This window comes from Rhinoderma darwinii, chromosome 1, assembly GCF_050947455.1.
Source record: "Rhinoderma darwinii isolate aRhiDar2 chromosome 1, aRhiDar2.hap1, whole genome shotgun sequence".
Classification (NCBI taxonomy): domain Eukaryota; kingdom Metazoa; phylum Chordata; class Amphibia; order Anura; family Rhinodermatidae; genus Rhinoderma; species Rhinoderma darwinii.
Genome location: NC_134687.1, coordinates 40,025,848 through 40,045,433, shown reverse-complemented (window position 1 = coordinate 40,045,433; position 19,586 = coordinate 40,025,848). Strand labels below are relative to the sequence as shown.

At 43.3% G+C, this 19,586-nt stretch overlaps 1 protein-coding gene across 2 annotated transcripts in view; it reads right to left on the bottom strand.

The window, feature by feature from the left end:
• Positions 1–19,586, bottom strand: part of CRMP1 (collapsin response mediator protein 1) — a 76,401-nt gene that overhangs the window by 47,825 nt on the left and 8,990 nt on the right. Inside the window, exon 1 of one of the 2 annotated variants that reach the window (XM_075857983.1) lies at positions 5,786–5,979. The exons of the other annotated variant lie outside the window; for it this stretch is intronic. Coding sequence (XP_075714098.1) covers positions 5,786–5,824 — 39 coding nt within the window. The 5' untranslated portion in view covers positions 5,825–5,979. Of the gene's footprint in view, positions 1–5,785; positions 5,980–19,586 lie in introns of those variants that run through there. 2 annotated transcript variants of the gene reach the window in all.

Sequence of the window (19,586 nt, the reverse complement as noted above, 5' to 3'; positions counted from 1 at the left end):
GCCCGGGAATCTCAGGCGACGTATCCCACTGTATGCCTATACAGTGGGATACGTGGGTGCCTTCCATCGGAGGTATATGTCGGGACTCCTCGTATACCTTTGATGGAAGTGAAAAATTTAATATGAACAGGCCCTTAAAAGGCTTCTTGTGGCCTTTAGTCATAAGCTACATGGACATATTCATAACTCCTATGATATATGTGGGCTGTCATGTGGGAGGAAAAGGGAGATGCATTTGTGTATTTATCAAAGAAGCCACAGAGGTGTGACTATAGGATTAATGTACACAAGACTGTCAGCATGGGGAAGGACATTTGTGTACACTTGTATAAATGCTGATAGATCAATGGGAGCATCAGAAAAAATTAGTTCTTTCTGTCACTACAATTAAGATGAGTTGGGAGAGATGAAAAAAGCCAATGCAGGTAGATATCTACACATGGAGCCCCTAGTTTTAAACATATTTTGGGTTCAAGAGTTCAGAGCCCCACCAATCACTCTATTTTGACCTGCCTAATTGACCGGACATAAAAGTAGAATAAGTCCAGTCAGGGCCGCCATCAGGGCAGTACTAGTGGTACCCCCGTCAGGGGCCCGGCCACATGGCTGAAGAAAAGCAACCCTCGCGCCCCCCCCTGCAGACCTGTTGTAACTTCACGAACAGGATGAATAAGAAACCAACTTAAGCATCGTAGAGGAATAACAGAAGGGGAAGATGCAGCATGAGATGCAGAAGCTCCGTGTGGAGATCCCGCCCTCCAGACACTTCCTTTACACAGCCGACTGGACCTGCAGGCTGGTGAATGTCTCCTCCTCTCCATCCTGCTTCCCATCCCTCCTGACCCCACTTGTAGAATAAATAGAGTATATAAAAAAATGTTTGTGGTTTTTTAAGTTTTCCTAGCGTTTGTTTTTTTAATATAAAAATCACGGCAAAACCGTGTGATTTGTGCTGTGATTCCGAAAACTGCATAAAAAAAAAAGGATACAAGACATGAAAAAATAGTTCTGTTAGGCTATATTCTCACAGTGCAATCAAATCACGTTTTGGGATTTGACCGCACTATGTAACTATACTAAGGCCTTATTCAGACAGCCTTTTTTGGTCCGTGATATACGGAGCGTGTATCGGCCGTATTTCCCCAGGCCGATCACAATTCATGGAGCCGGACTCCTAGCATCATAATTATCAATGCTGCTAGGAGTCCCTGCCTCTCCGCGGGAATACTGCCCCATATTGTAGTGATGCTTTCAGTATGAGACCAGGGACAGTATTCCTACGGGAAGGGAGGGACTCAAATGATTATAGATAACTGTGATGCTAGAAACCCGGCTCCCTGAACTGTGGTCAGTCCGGAAAATATGGCCGATACACGGTCCGTATATCACAGACCGAACATGGACGTCTGAATAAGGCCACTTGTCTCCTATTTTTGGTGTGGATTGCGCACTGAAAATTCACTACAAATTACAATATAAGGCGATATTCAGACCAACGTGTGTGAAATCAGACGTGAATAACGGCCGTGTTTCACGGCTGATTTGCACCCGTGCGTGACCCATTTTCACAGATCCCTCATAGACTTGAGTCTATTGAGGGATCCGTGAAAATGCACAAAAATAGGACATGTCCTATTTTTTTTACAGGCCCTTTACACGGTCCGTTAAAGCAACGACCGTGTGAATAACCCCATAGAAAAACATGCAGCCATGTGACAGCCATTAAAAAAAACGTCCTTCACATGCACGATTAACACGTTAGTCTGAATAAGGCCTAACTTATGTGAATGGGGTTTGTCAAAACCTCACTCACGTGAAGCATAAAAAAAAATCTGCATGGAATTTAGGACGTGCTGCTGATTAATAACCCCTTAACGCAATATCACGTAACTGTACGTGATACGGGTTAGGTATGTACGGGAAGTATGGAGCGCGCTCACGGGCTGAGCTCACTCCCTACACAGCGGGTGACGACTGTGCTACGCAGCCGACACCTCACTGCAACGGGCGGAATCAAAGATCACTTTGATTCCGCCCGTTTAACACCTTAAATGCCGCGGTCAATCGCGGCCGTGGCATTTAAAGTTATGAATCAGGGGGGCGCCCCCTGAAACAAGCCATCACAACCCCCCCCCCCCCAGCACGATCGTCTGTTAACAATGGTTGTTATAGCAGCCTGGGGGCCCCCAGGTCTGCCATCCTTGTACTCCTTTGAAGCTCTGCCTCCGGCCTTCGCCACCCGTTGATATCAATAGGAGGTTTCCGCTTCAAAAAATGCAGCAAAAACAGAGCCTTATTCTCATGCGGATATGGTACACGCTTGTGGCACATCTGAGTAAGAAATCAAAAGGAAAGCCTCTGATTTTTGCAGTTGAAAAACACATTGAACTTTAATGGCAACGTAAGAACGGAGCATTAGTTCTCCTCACATCCTCACAAGCGCTTCCCCCTCCCTTAAGGCCCCTTCACATCATGTTGTTGCCCTAAGTTTATTGTGTACGTCAGGAAATCTCCCAACGTACACTATAAACAACGTAGACGATAATTCATAGGTCTCCATTACATCCTTTTAGCCTACGTCGGGCTGGTAGCCGCCGATGTACCTTATTTTTGAAGGATGGAATAGCGTAGTAGACCTTGCTATTCCATCCTGAGAGATATCACAAAAAAACGTATACCGCTCCTGACATTAGTATGTGGACTGACGTCAGGAGCTTCCCAATGCCGGAGTTCCCAGGCAGAGCATCACAAGTGCTCTACCCGTGGACTTTGTCCCTGGGGAGGCTCCTGACATCACTGTCCATATATGTAAAGTGACGTCAGGTGATTCTCCAGGGCCGGAATCCCTGGTCAGAATGTTGCCGACGCTCCGGCCGTGGACTCAGGCTTTGCAAAGCTTTTGACGTCACTTTACGTATATGGACATCAGGAACAGCGCTATAGTCTCTGGACAGAATGCTAGTAGAAGGCACCAGCCCTGTTCATGGACAGTGACTTCAGTAGTTTCCCCAGGCCATTCCCCGGGCGACGTATCCAACTTTATTCCATACAGTCGGATACGTTTTGGCTACATAGATCGAAATCCAGGAGCATTAACCGGTCACTGTCTGCTCCATGGTTTCCTTCACTGTAATTAACAGAAGCACCAAAATCAGTTAATGCGTATAACGTACAAACATGAGCCCCACACTTTCCGTTGCCCACCCCCGGTAATGGAGGGGGGGCAGACATCATGAAGACAATCCCCTTTTTAAAAACAGCTGCCCTGGTGATTAGTTGATTGTCGTGGGTCTGGATCCTGGAGCCCCTGGCGTTCAGTTGGGCCACAAATGTAATACATGGAGCCACTCTTAGGGTATGTTCACATGCCCTATTTACGAACGTAATTCGGGCATTTTACGCCTCGAATTACATCCGAAAATACGTCTCCAAACCGCCGGCAAACATCTGCCCATTGAAATCAGTGGGGTTACAATGTTCTGTGCACACAGGCTTTTTTTACGCGCCGCTGTCAAAAGACGCCCGCGTCAAAGAAGTGCATGTCACTTCTTGAGACGTAATTGGAGCCGTTTTTCATTGACTCCATTGAAAAACAACTCCAATAACGTCCGTAATCGACGCCGCGAAAAACTTCTCATTGTTCCAGCCCATTGTTATTGTGCAGTGAAAGAAGCTGGGCTGGAACAATGAGAAGTGTATGAAGCTGATTGGTCACTGATTAGTCAGCGTCATACACTCCTCTGTACAACGCCCAGTTGGTAAAAAGTAAAAACACGCCCAGTTGTCTATTAAGAAACTAATTAGCATAAATCTAAAATTGCACATAACTTGCTCAAAAATGATCGTTTTTCAAAATAAAAACTTACAGCGCCGATCAGATTATGTAGGAGACAGGGCACTTATAATCTGGTGACAGAGCCTCTTTGAGTGCTTTCTCCAGCCTTTAAGTAATTAAAGTCAAAGAACTTACTGCGTCCTTCACCCCAGTCAATGATTTATTGTAGACACAACAGTAGTAACTTTATGCACATGAGGATACTTGAACCCAGCTGACTGGTAAATGGCTGTTTTGTGTCTCCCGACGCTTTTGTCATGGGATTGAAAAAGTCCTGGGATAGGGCTAAAATGTTGCATTGACATGGGAGAATACATTACTTTAATCAGTGAATTTTGCAATTCCTTCATGCAATATTATTTGGGACCCTGGATAGAGGTCAAATCCATTGGCACCCTTAGCTATTTATCTCGCAAAGTGCTGCTGTTTATCATTTGGAATAATATATATATATATATATATATATATATATATATATACACACACACATATATATATATATATACACACACACACACACACACGCATATATATACATATATATATACACACAGACACATATATATATATATATATATATATATATATACACACACACACACACATATATATATATATATACACACACACATATATATACACACACAGACACACACACATATATATATATATACACACACACACACATACACACTGTATTTATGAAACACAGTTCGGGTCTTGTATCTAAATGTAGGGGGAAAAAATATATAGCAATACATTCTGGAACGCACTTAACAAGTATATCTATACTGATAAAATGCAAATATGTCATGAAATTAAGTTCATGAATAAAATATACAATAAACTAGTATAAATGTAATTAAATTTAAATATAATTTGGGTTAGTTTTTGTAATATATATATATATATATATATATATATATATATATGTATATTATATTCCCTCTTTTTTTTAATTTTTTTTTTTTACTCATTATGCGATTCAGTTCACGTGTTAGACACTGATGTGACCCACATATGAACAATACAATCAGTCAGCCGTAAATCATTCCCCAAGACTGTCAATTATCTGGAAAACCTATTCCTTACAAGTCAGGACTAATGCTACGTTCTGTATGAAGCCGGTCTTATTAATGCCCCTACACTTAGCAGAGCTGTATTCATAGTGACATGTATTAAAGGGACAGTGTCTATTATTTAGGAGAACTCAATGCCGGAGAAGCCATTGTCCACTCTACCACTGATCCTCCACTTCAATAGCTCTGCATGAGGTGGTGCAAGGAATAGATCTGGGGGTGCTGCCTCTGTCATGGCGCTTGCTGTTCTGTCTCTATAAGAGGAACTATTTTTATAACACTCCAATTCTGACTATAAGACAGGGTGAGACTGATAGCTGTACACCCTGTCTGCTCTGTGCCATCTGCATCATACATGCCATCCCTGGATGCCCTACATTTCATCAAGCCTAGAGACCAGACCTATGAATAATGTATACAGATATGTTTTCTTTCTGCTTCTATCTCTTTAAAGGACAAATAACCCTTAAATTCTACATACACAGCCTAGAGATTATTACCCCCCAGTGATCGCAGCTTAGCACTAGATGCGTTGTGCAATGTAACACCCAACTATCATATCTTTCTACACACAGGCAAAGAAGGGTAGCCTCCAACCAGAGACATGATTTATGGATCTGGGGGTGCTCATACTTGATACATAGCTGAGGAATAGAATATAATGGATTTTAGAACACATTGCAAATGCAAATAGAATGGACTCCCCTTCCTGTCACATATATTGCCCCCCCAGGAGTCTCCCACAATGACCCGATCACTGTCCCCCATTCATCCTATACACTGATCATCAATGCATGCAGCCAGCATCTCTAACAAAGGGACAGCGCCTGGTGCTGAAATCTCTGCGCTCCCCCCACCCCTATCTGCTTACCGTGATGTGAGGAATGTTCTTCTTCCCCTGGTAAGACATGATTTATCTTGCAATAAAACAAGTTAAAAAAAAAAATGCAGGAAGTTCCTTGTACAGAAAAATAGGATATAGATATATAAAAATAAATCTATATGTGCCAGCTTATCAGCTGCAGCGATGCAAGGCAGAGCCTGCCCTGGAGATTGCATAGAGCTCCTCCTAGAGGCGGTAGAGTGCCACTACATCTTCCTCTGCTAAGCTCAGCCCAGGAAGCGCTCACTAAGCATCTCCATGATCCCACAAGCAGCTGCCAATAACAGGACAGTGTACTGGGCTCTTATTCCTTCACACATGCAGATAGAAAGGACTGACATGCCGTGTATACTGTGTGCTATGCATTATATCTCACTGTCAGACACTAAATATATTATTCTAACTCATGTCTAAATTGTATAGATAACAATCACTGAACATGGTATAGGTGTACATACATTATACAATAGTCCATATTCATTATTATAGTAAAGAGTGCAGTTATGTCACACACATTGTATATGGTTATAACACTAATCTAGGCCCTAATCATTTCTCACCTTGGTTACTGTAACTTAGGATAGGCCAGCAGTATTTGATAGTGGGGTCCAAACTACAAGACCCCCACATATACACAGTCACAACAGGCAGCTGTGTCTGGTACTGTAGCTCAGTCCCATTCAAGTCAATGGACTGTTTTATAGCACCAAGGACAGCCACGCAACGACGATGTGTAAATAGTGAAGGGGATGTGGCAATGCGGACCCTTCATTTTGCTGATTGGTTAAGATCTCAAAGGTCAGAGAAATATTGACGACCTAGCCTTAACATTCAAAACTCTCCCACTAGGCTACAAACCTCGCCACAATGCTGCATTATCATATATTTCAGCTTCATCTCAATCTACCAACACACTCATGCTCTTCGCTCAGCCAATGTTCTACAACTCTCATGCTCTCTTAATACATCTATTCACTTCTGGCTGCAGAACTTCTTCCGCGCTGCACCCATTCTATGGAACTCACTGCCCAGAACTGACCCAGACAATTAGGCCATGTTCAAATGTGGCAGAATTTTTCAGCTGCAAATGTTGGTGCAGATTTGGGGCAATTACGCAACGAATCTGCACCAACATTTGCACATTTGACAGGTAATTCAGACGTTGCAGATATCACAGCGGACTTGCCACAGATTTCAGATTTTTTGCAATCCGCAGTGAAATTCCACTTCTTCTCTGCAATATAATGAGCATGCTGCGGAGGGGGAAATTCTGCACCGCAGCCTAAATTCTGCACAGTTATTTTCCGCAATGTCTGAAGTAAGTTTCCTAAAAATGTATAGAAACAAATGTAAAAAACTTCCACTGCAGAATTCCACTGCTGACTGTCCGCAGCGAAATTCCACAGCAATTCCGCCACGTCTGAACGTGGCCTTAGACTCGCTCTGAACATTCCCAGTTTTAAGTATGTCTTGAAATCCCATGTTATTTTTTATCTAAGCAACAAACAATTGTCCATGGTCCACACACAACATTGCCTGGTCGCAAATATCTCAACTCTCCTATGTCCCCAACTTGCTCCCCTTGTATCATCACTCGGCACTTCATATCCATGTTGGCTCAGATACTGGTTGGGAGAATGGTAAACCTCTTAACAGTTTATCCCGAGCTGTGCTTGGGCTGCAGGAAAAGGTCCTTACAGTTTAGCCCATGCTTCTACTCTAAAGGCTCTGGCAATTTCAGTTTTAAAACCAAAAATCTTGATTTTAAAATGAGACCAGGATCGTGGCTCTATCCCCATTCTAGCTGGAGTCCTAGCAGATTGAAGTGGGAGCTGCATATACTGTACTTGCAGCTCTCACTCCGCCTGTGTGGGGAGGGGGGAGGGCAGTGGGGGACGTGCATGCAGGGTGCAGGGAGAGGAGGACGATCTGTTATCCCTCTCCTGTCCCTGTATCACTTCAGATGACCCCAGGGGGAGGGGTAACATGTTATTATCATCTTATTAATCCGAGAACATACTTACTCTGTCACAAATGGGGGTCTTTTTTTTTTTTTTACTCCATGACCCAGCTGTTTAACCCCTCAGATGCCACAACACAATCCACCGTGGCACCTAAGTGATTTTGCAGTAGAGAATAAAATAAAAGCTTTTTTTCCCTTACATATTGCGTTATTTCTTAAAAGAAAAAAAAAGAATAAAAAAACGACACGTAGTTGGTATCGCCACATTTGTAACACCCCGTACTATAAGGCTGGATTCACACGAGAATATTACATCCGTAATGGACGGAACGTATTTCGGCCGCAAGTACCGGACCGAACACACTGCAGGGAGCCGGGCTCCTAGCATCATAGTTATGTACGACGCTAGGAGTCCCTGCCTCTCCGTGGAACTACTGTCCGATCCTGAAAACATGATTACAGTACGAGACAGTTGTCCGGCAGCGAGGCAGGGACTCCTAGCGTCGTACATAACTATGATGCTAGGAGCCCGGCTGTTCAGTCCGATACTTGCGGCCGAAATACGTTCCGTCCATTACGGACGTAACATGCTCATGTGAATAGAGCCTAACGCTAAAAAGAAAAACAAAAAAGGCAAAGCCAGAATAGCTCCCAAAATCAGGAACAAAAAGTAATTTTGTACCCAAAAATGCTACCAATAAAAGCTACAAAACGTCCCTCAAAGAACAAGCCTTTATGCAGCTCCGGCAACAGAAACATTTCAAACGCTCTGGATCTTGGAATATTGCAACACAAAAAAAAAAACATTTGGTAAAAAGAGTGTTTTATTGTGCAAAAATAGTAAAACATAAGAAAAACTATAGAACTTTGGTGTCGTTATAATCGTAACGACCCGTAGAATGAAGTTAACTTATTATTTATACTGCAAGGTGATTGCCTTAAAAATAACTTAAAACAAACAATGGCGACATTGACAAGTTCTTCACTACATTATATGTACCCCAAAACGGTTCTGATTAAAAACTACAACTCGTCCTGCAAAATTTGAGGTCTCATACAGTAACATAGAAGAAAAAAAACAAACCTATGTCCACTGAAACAGAGGGGGGAAATGTTTGCTAAAATTATTATGTCACTGCCAGCAGACAAAATTAGCAGCATGTCCCTATTGTGTCACTGCTCCCATTCCATTTAGATTGTAAGCTCTTATGGGCAGGGACCTCTTTCCTTTTGTCTCATTGTTCATTTGTTTGTAAAGTGAAATGAAACATGATGGCAAGATTAGTATTATTATTTATTATTGTTACTACTATTTTAATATTTGAACCCCTTAATGACGGCCGATACGCCTTTTCACGCGGTCATTAATGGGCTTTATTCTAGGCCGCCGCCTCTTCACGGCGGCCTAATCAACGTTCTGCACGGGTCTCCCGTGCAGGCTGGAGCCGGGGCTCGGCTGTCTGATGACAGCCGGGCTCCTGCTCCAACGGTAGCGATTGAAGTTTACTGCGATTACGGCCGTTTAACCCCTCAAAAAATAATTAATGTGGAATAAAAAGACACACATAAAAAGAAATAAAACCATTCTTTTGCCATAAAAAAATGGTTTTATTTAGTAAAAGTGTAAAAATAAAATAAAACCTACACATATATGGTATCCCTGCAATCGTAATGACCCAAAAAATAAAGTGATCATATTATTTAAACCGCAAGGTGAACCCCATAAAAAAAACAACGGCAAAATTGCTATTTTTTTCCCATTCCCCCCACCAAAAATGATAATAAAAGATTAATCAATAAGTCCAATGTACTCCAAAATGGTAGAAATGAAGTTCCGCAAAAAAACAAGCCCTCATATGGAGACATTGACGGAAAAATAAAAAAGTTATGGCTCTTGGAAACCAGCGATGCAAACTGAAATTATTTTAGTTCAAGAGTGTTTTTATTCTGCAAAAGTAGTAAAACATAAAAAAAACTACACATATTTAGTAAAATGCATAGAACAATGGCTAAATTGCTGGGGGGTTTTTATATCCCCCCCTCCCCCAAAGAAAAAAGTTAATAAAAAAATTCTACATACCCCAAAGCAGTGCCATTGAAAAATACAACTCATCCCGCAAAAAAAAAGTCCTCATACCGCCATGTCGACGTGAAAATAAAAAAAGTTACAGCTCTTCGAATGTGACGATGGAAAAACTAAAAAAATTGCTTGGTCATTAGGGCCCAGAATGCATGCAGGGGAAGGGGTTAAATACTCAAAAACATACAATATTTTTGCACAAGCACACATGGATAAAAACAACAATCATTGTTGCCAAATATCTTACTGATCAATATGAACAAGAAAGGAAAGTAAGACTGGAGTGGCTTTCAGATGACAGCAGCTCTTTTTTTTTCTTCTACTGCTTTCCTTCTTTGCTGGAATCTATATTGATGTGTTGCTAAGGGAAAAAAATAGAAGGGAAAGCAGAGCTGTCAAACCCTAAAAAAAAAAGTGGGCAACGGGATGCCAGTGCCTAGTGACCTTATGACTTCCCTCCTGATCCCAGCTCATAAATATTGATTGGAAGTTTAACCAACGTGCTCAGTTCTGGAAAGGTGTGTTGGATTATTTGACTTCTTGTCTCACACCATTTCCCTTTTTCTAACTTCAAAGTAAACTTCTTGATGGTGGAAGAATTCTCGGACCAAGGCCTCACTCACACGAGCGTGGCGTTTTTGCGCACGCCAAAACGCGGCGTTTTGCGTGCGCAAAAACCACTTACCAGCTCCATGTGGCAGCAGCATATGATGCGCGGCTGCGTGCTTTTCACGCAGCCGCCATCATTATGACACTCCATTTGGATGTTTGTAAACAGAAAAGCACGTGTTGTTACATATAATCAAGTCTACCTTGTCGGAAGACCTATTCAGTACAGCAAATTAATAATGACAACATAGATATGAAAACAAAAAATAAGTAATAAAATATAAATAAATAAAAATGGAAAATATATGAAAATAACATAATAATAAAACAATGAAGAAAGAAACATTTCATGAATCCAAAAAAAACTTAACAGGCCAAGTTACATGTTAACATAGGACCCCTTCTTTGATATCACCTACACAATTCTTGCATCCATTGAATTTGTGAGTATTTGGACAGTTTCTGCTTGAATAGCTTTGCAGGATGTCAGAATAGCTTCCCAGAGCTTCTGTTATGATGTGAACTGCCTCCCACCCTCATAGATATTTTGCTTGAGGATGCTCCAAAGGTTCTCAATAGGGTTGAGGTCAGGGGAACATGGGAGCCACACCATGAGTTTCTCTCCTTTTATGCCCATAGCAGCCAATGACACAGAGGTATTCTTTGCAGCATGAGATGGTGCATTGTCATGCATGAAGATAATTTTGCTACGGAAGGCACGGTCCCTTCTTTTTGTACCACGGAAGAAAGTGGTCAGTCATAAACTCTACGTACTTTGCAGAGGTCATTTTCACACCGTCAGGGACCCTAAAGGGGCCTACCAGCTCTCTCCCCATGATTCCAGCCCAAAACATGACCCCGCCACCTCCTTGCTGACGTCGCAGCCTTGTTGGGACATGGTGGCCATTCACCAACCATCCACTACTCCATTAATCTGGACCATCCAGGGTTGCATGGCACTCATCAGTAAACAACACGGTTTGAAAATTAGTCTTCATGTATTTCTGAGCCCACTGCAACCGTTTCTGCTTGTGAGCATTGTTTAGGGGTGGCCGAATAATAGCTTTATGCCCACTTGCAAGCCTCAGGAGGATCCTACATCTTGAGGTTCGCGGGACTCCAGAGGCACCAGCGGCTTCAAATACCTGTTTGCTGCTTTGCAATGGCATTATAGCAGCTGCTCTCCTAATCCTATTAATTTGTCTGGCAGAAACCTTCCTCATTATGCCTTTATCTGAATGAACCCGTCTGTGCTCTGAATCAGCCACAAATCTTTTCACAGTACGATGATCACGCTTAAGTTTTCTTGAAATATCCAATGTTTTCATACCTTGTCCAAGGTATTGCACTATTTCACGCTTTTCGGCAGCAGAGAAATCCTTTTTCTTTCCCATATTGCTTGAAACCTGTGGCCTGCTTAATAATGTGGAACGTCCTTCTTGAGTAGTTTTCCTTTGATTGGGCACACCTGGAAAACTAATTATCACAGGTGTCTGAGATTGATTACAATGATCCAAAGAGCCCTAAGGGTATGTGCACACGGTGAGAGGCTTTTACGTCTGAAAAGACAGACTGTTTTCAGGAGAAAACAGCTGCCTTGTTTCAGATGTAAATGCTGCTCCTCGCATTTTGCGAGGCTTCTCTGACAGCCGTAAATTTTGAGCTGTGCTTCATTGAGTTCAATGAAGTACGGCTCAAATTACGTCTGAAAGAAGTGTCCTGCACTTCTTTTGCCGAGGCTGTATATTTACGCGTCCTCGTTTGACAGCTGTCAAACGACGACACGTAAATGACAGGTCGTCCGCACAGTACGTCGGCAAACCCATTCAAATGAATGGGCAGATGTTTGCCGATGTATTGTAGCCCTATTTTCAGACGTAAAACGAGGCATAATACGCGTCGTTTACGTCTGAAAATAGGTCGTGTGAACCCAGCCTAAGACACAATACCATCCATGAGTTTGATTGAAAAACTAATAATTAAATGTTTATGACACTTATATGCATAATAATTTGGAACACGGTGTATATAGGGCCGTGTGACGTCACATGGACGTTTAACACGTTCGTGTGAATAAGTCCTAACACTAAGGGTATGTTCACACGGCTCAAGCGAAAACAGCTCCTGATTTTCAGACGTTTTTGTAGCTTATTTTACGGCCATTTTTTTTCAGTGGAGTCAATGAAAAACGGCTCCAAAAACGTCCCAAGAAATGACTTGCACTTCTTTTTACACGGCATCTTTTTACGCGCCGTATTTTGAAAACCTTTTTTTTTGCAATTTGTAAATCCCATTACAAACAATGGGCAGATGTTTGGAGGCGTAATGGTGCCATTTATTCAGGCATAATTCGAAGCGTAAACGGCCCGAATTATATCTGAAAACACATCGTGTGAACATACCCTCAAACCAGAGCTAAACCTAGATTTTATGTAGTGCAACTGATTGATTTTAATATTTGAGCTACAGCTGCAGTCCACATGAATACATTGAGTTGCATTCAATCTTATGGACTGCAGCTGTCACTCAACAGTTAAAATCAATCAATAGTGCTACAAAAAAAATCTAAGTATAGCCCTGGCTTCATGTTTAAGGGCTTGTCCACACGTAAGGGTATGTGCACACACACTAATTACGTCCGTAATTGACGGACGTATTTCGGCCGCAAGTCCCGGACCGAACACAGTGCAGGGAGCCGGGCTCCTAGCATCATACTTATGTACGACGCTAGGAGTCCCTGCCTCTCCGTGGAACTACTGTCCTGTACTGAAAACATGATTACAGTACGGGACAGTTGTCCTGCAGCGAGGCAGGGACTCCTAGCGTCGTACATAAGTATGATGCTAGGAGCCCGGCTCCTTGCACTGTGTTCGGTCCGGTACTTGCGGCCGAAATACGTCCGTCAATTACGGACGTAATTAGTATGTGTGCACATACCCTAACAGTATGCTGCGTATTTTCCGTCCGGAATTGCGGATGGAAAATACACAGCAGAATACAGTATCAGCAAAGTGGGTGAGATTTAACAAAATTTCCAAGCAGAAATTAACCTGCGGTGCGTATTTTTCGGACTGTAGCATGTTAATTCCTTCTGCGGAAAGTGAGTGAATTGCTGCGTTTTTCAGAGGAGATGTCACCATCGCCCAACATTGTGAAAAATGCAGCTAAATACACACCAATTTCTGCAGTGAAAACGCAGGAAATGGTGCGTTTTTTTACACAGCGGAAAGTCTGCTACTTTCAACGGAAATGCTGCAGAAATTTTCTGCAGCAATTCCGTTACGTGTGGACAAGCCCTTAGAGGTTGGAGACAACAAAAATAAATTTGAGGGTAAGGCCATACGAAGTGGCCCAAACACGGTTGCGACGCGGTCAACAACCGTGCCGGCACTATGTTCAGCGCGGCTGTCAAACACCCTGTTATTGGCCACGCAGTAATGCCACAGACGTGTGCACAAAGCGGGATGTGAACTGAGCCTTCCTTGAAACAATCTCTAGCTGGGAAAAGCCTATTGCCTGAGGGTATGTTCACACGCACTGTTTTCAAACGTAATTCGGGCGTTTTACGCCTCGAATTACGCCTGAAAAAACGGCTCCATTACGCCTACAAACATCTGCCCATTGCTTTCAAAGGGTTTTACGATGTTCTGTTCCCACGAGGTGTAATTTTACGCGTCGCTGTCAAAAGACGGCGCATAAAAATACGCCCGCGAAAAAGAAGTGCAGGACACTTCTTGGGATGTTTTTGGAGCCATTTTTCATTGACTCCATTGAAAAACAGCTCCGATAACATCCGTAAAATACTCCGCGAAAAACGCGAGTTGCTACAAAAACGTCTGAAAATCAGGAGATGTTTTCGCCTGAAAACAGCTCCGTATTTTCAGACGTATTTTGCTAAGCCTTGTGAGCATATCCTCATAGATAACTTGTCACACCTGGTTGTCTGTCAATCTGGTTAAGAGTGGATATATGACTGTGTTCACATTGTGCGTTTTTTCTGCAAACTGTCAAAAAATGCATCTGAAAAACTTTTTTTTTTACAAAGTGTTTCAGCTGTAAACCTACATTTAAAATGATTCTACAGCTGTAAGGGTATGTTTACATGGCTTATTTTCGGCTGTTTTTCAGGCCGTAAACAGCCAAAAAATGGCCGAAAAATGTGAAGCAGAACGCCTCCAAACATCTGCCCATTGATTTCAATGGGAAAACAGCGTTCTGTTCTGATGGGCCGTTTTTTTACGTGAAAAAACAGCCACAAAAAAGAAGTGCATGTCACTTCTTGAGCCGTTTTTGGAGCAATTTTTCATTGACTCTATAGAAAAACAGCTCCAAAAATGGACGTAAAAAACTCTGCGAAAAACGCATTGCTAAAAAAAGTCTGAAAATCAGGAGCTGTTTTCCCTTGAAAACAGCTCCGTATTTTCAGACGTTTTTGAGTTTGTGTGTGCACATACCCTAACATTTAAAATAACATGCGTATTTTCCGATGCTTTCTTTTTTTGCTTTTTTTGCAGCATTTCAAAACGCAACAAAAATGCCACAAGCACACACCAAAAATGCACAATGTGAATACAGCCTATATGTAGTTTTTGCTTCCTCTTTCCTAACCGCTTGATAAACCATTACCAAGACCTGGCCATCAACCCCACCTGATTTCACTTCTAGGGCTGCTCATAAGATTAATCCCAAAGATTCCTCTTTGAGACCATGAGACTCCTATCTGGTCTCCTCACCCTCCTCCCTATTCTATTTGTTGTCATCAGAAAATGGAACACCTGTAGCTGGACGTCTCATGCAAACGCCTTCCGATGGTTTGTGTCGACACTGGTTGCCGCCCTAGGCTTGGGATTTGATGTACAATTTCACTTTCAGTACAGAATGGATCCCTACGTGCCTTTCTTCCAATCAGATGATGCGTCCGTGCAGATGTTCTCCTCCGCGCACCTCTTGCTGTCATTCCTGTTCGTTGTTGTTCTCCCAAGCTTCGGGACACGCAATGTTGAACAGTGCTGACATCTCAGCCTAGGCGCGTAGCGATCTGCCGGAGTGATAAACCAAGGTCTCTCAGTTCAAGGATTCTGTCCCTCTCAGTGTGCGACAAGTGGCGATAACTCCACGAACAGGAGGCATCGCACAATCATCCCACACCAATTGATTTTTGACGTTTCATGTGGCTAAAAAACTTTGCTTTCAATCTGGCTTTTCTGCCCCTCCACATTTCACAGATTGGAGCAAGGTGGTTAAAAATGTGATCATTTACAGATTGTAGCGACACCCGCTACTTCCTTGATTTGCATAACCTTACGGCTTGTCCTTGGTGTTGCAAATGCTGAGTGTAAAATATGGTTTTCTTGAAAGGGATAAAATAGTCTAAACTTGTGCCAGATTGGAACTATATACTCAAAATTGCTACACTGGTATTATTAATTACCAGAGATGTAACACGGAGCTCCTGGGCCCCAATGCAAAATCCGTAAAACGCCCTACACCTACCATGCGCCATTTCTAACACTGGTGTCTTCTTATGTAGCAGAGGGATATTTTGGACTCCTGAGGCACAAATTCCCTAGTGCAACGGCTATCTCTGTACCCCCTGTAGGTACGCTACTGTTGGATATTCATCAACTTCAAATTCACAGGGTGCAAATACATACTAATTGGAAAAAGGGGGAACATATAGAAAAACGCTCTATATATCCAATGTGTAATTTTTTCTTATATATAGATATTTTTTCCCCTTCCCGATTCTTTAACCCCTTCTCTCCTCAGCCATTTTTCGGATTTTCACTTTTGTTTTTTCCTCCCCACCTTCCAAAAGCTATAATTTATTTTTTATTTTTCCGTCTATATAGCCATACAAGGGCTTGTTTTTGGCGGGACAAGTTGTAGTTTTTCATGGTACCATTTATTTTACTGCATAATGTACTGGGAGGCTGTAAAAAAAAATATTTGAGGGGTGAAATCGGCAAAAAAACGTGATTGTGTTTTTACAGCATCCATCAGGCGGCATAAACAACATATTCACCTTATTCTGCAGGTTGGTACGATTACGGCGATACCAAATTTATATGTTTTGTTTTAGATTTTACCACTTTTAAAAAAATAAAACTATTTGCTAAATTAAAAAAATCTTTTGTGTCGCCGTATTCTGAGAGCAATAACTTTTTAATTTGTCCATCAATTTAGCGATGTGAGGGCTTAAATTTTGTGGGGCGAGCTGTAGTTTTCACCGATACCATTTTAGGGTATATGCGACTTTAACTGTTTTTTACTTTTTTTTTTATTAGTCACCCTAGGAGACTTGAAGCAGCGATCCTTGGATCGCTTGCATGATATACTGCAATACTAATGTATTGCAGTATATCGTGATTCTGACAATCTAATTTGAAGCCCTGCTGTAGGCAGAGCTTCAAATGAGTACAAAGATGGCAGACCTGGGGGCCTTTGTTAGGCCCCCAGGCTGCCATAGCAACCGTTGTTACCGGCCGATCGCGCCGCGGGGGGGAACAATGGCTTGTTTCAGGGGGCGCCCTCCTGATTCTAACACTTTAAATGCTGTGGTCGCGATTGACCACGGCATTTAAGGTGTTAAACGGGCGGAAGCAAAGTGAACTTTGATTCCGCCCGTTGCAATGAGGTGTCGGCTGCGTGTAACAGCCCGTGAGCTCACTTTATACTTCCCCTTAACCCTATTCACGTAGAGTTACGTGATTTTGCGTTAAGGGGTTAAAGGGCTGATGTTTTTTTTCCATTTAGGCCGGATTTACACGAGCGGGTGCGTTTTGCACGCGCAAAAAACTCTGCGTTTTGCGTGCGCAAAAGGTACTTAACAGCTCCGTGTGTCATACCCGTATGATGCACGGTTGCGTGATTTTCGTGCAGCCGCCATTATTATAACACTCTGTTTGTATGTTTGTAAACAGAAAAGCACGTGGTGCTTTTCTGTTTTCATTCATACTTTTTACTGCTGTTGCGCGAATCACGCGCGACACCCTGAAGTGCTTCCGCGTGATTTTTACGCACCTATTGACTTCAATGGGTGCGTGATGCGCGAACAACGCACAAATATAGGACATGTCGTGAGTTTTACGCAGGGGACACACGCTGCGTGAAACTCACGGACAGTCTGCACGGCCCCATAGACTAACATAGGTCCGTGCGAAGCGCGTGAAAATCACGCGTGTTGCACGGACGTCTTACACGTTCGTCTAAATAAGCCCTTAATCTTATAATGTCTTACAGATATTTTTTTGCACCACGCATTCTGCTGCTGTGTTTGCTTGCCTAACCTTCCTAGGAGAGACATTACTGCTGTGTTTGCTTGCCTAACCTTCCTAGGAGAGACATTACTGCTGTGTTAGCCTGCCTAGACTGCCATGGCGATCTTAGTGCTGTGTAAACCACCAAAACAAAAAATCTACTGCTGGGTAAACCTGACTGGGAAACAATACTGCTGTGAAAGAAAACAGTGTAAATTCCTGTAGAGGAGGAGAGGTTGTGCGGTTTTAGCAAACTAATGTTATTTTTTGTATAATGAAAAGTTATATAATTTTCCAATTTACTTTCTGTATTTATTTCTCACAGTTTTCAAGATCTCCACTTGTTGTCATTCAGTAGTTGTCATTCTTCCAGTAGATAAAATTCTGTCCATGGTCATGTGATGGACACACAGATGCACGGCTCTTTACAAGACACAGCCCTGATACACATACTGTAACGAGCCGTGCACCTGTGTATCCTTCACATGATCAGGACAACCCCTTTGAAGCCTGTCTAGGAGGGAATACTGCTGTTAGCCTGGTTAGGAGAGTGCTGTGCAGAAGAGAGACTATATGGCCAGGGCCCATGCGCACCCGGCAAAACCGGGCAAGTACCATGGCCCATTACACTTGGCGGTGGCCTTCTCTGCCGCCAGCTTGCTGATGCTGCCGTCGTCACGGCATCACTGTCCATATATGGACAGTGATGTAAGGAGGAGAGAAGGAGTCCCAGACAGAGCGCTAGCGGCTCTGCTCCAGGACTCCGTCTCTGGGGAAGCCCCTGACGTCACTATCCAAATATTGACAGTGTTGTCAGGAGCAGAAGTGTCCCAGACCGTGGCATAGCTATAGGGGTCGCAACTGCGACCAGACCCCTAAGCCTGGGGGGCCCACAGGGCCCCTGTGGCCACACAGCGCTGACCACGCTGGTTCCGTTTCCAACTTATTTCTGCGTCCGCAGGATGCAGATTTAGTTGGGTTCAATGCTGGAGCCTTGCTCCAGCATTCACTGTGCCGCAAGTGGCTCGGCGCAGGCAGGCAAGATGTAGTGACGTCATCGCGCCTGTCTGCGCCGAGTCACTCACAGCACATTGCAGAGTAGGAGAAGGATCCTCCACCCATCGTGGGAACGGGGATAGGTAAGTAATTATGTTATTATTTTTCTATTAGGTACATACATATGGGGGAATTATACTGGGTATGGGAGGGGGCTCATATGGCAGCTGCTGAGGGGGCATTATTCAGTATGGGGGACATTATACTGTATGGGACAGCTAAGGGGGGCATTATACTGTATGGGGGGCATTATACTGCGTGAGGTAGCTGTGGGGGCATTTTATTGCGTGGGGCATTATACTGTATGTCGCAGCAATGGGTGGCAATATACTGTGGGGGCAGCTATAGGGGCAGTATACTGTGGGGCAGCTATTGGGGTATTATACTGTGAGGGTCAGCTATGAGAGGCATTATACTGTTTGGGGGCAGCTATGGAGAGCATTATACTGTGGTGGTTAGCTAATGGAGCATTATACTGTGTTGGGGGCAGCTGTGGGGGATATTATACTGTGTGGGGGCAGCTATGGAGAGCATTATCCTGTGGTGTCCGCAGGGGTCTGGTGGTGTTGGGGAGGGGTAGGAGGGCACAAGCTGAATTCTTGCACCAGGGCACATGAGCTTTTAGCTACGCCCCTGGCCCCAGGCAGAGTTCTAGTAGTGCTCTGCCTGGGAGTATGGCTCTGGGGTTGCCCCTGACAACACTGTCCATATATGGACAGTGACGTCAGGGGCTTCTCCTGAATCGAAATCCCCAGCCAGAGCGTCGGCAATGCTCTGGCTGGGGATTCCACTCCTAGAGGGAACCCCAAAGTTTGCTACCTT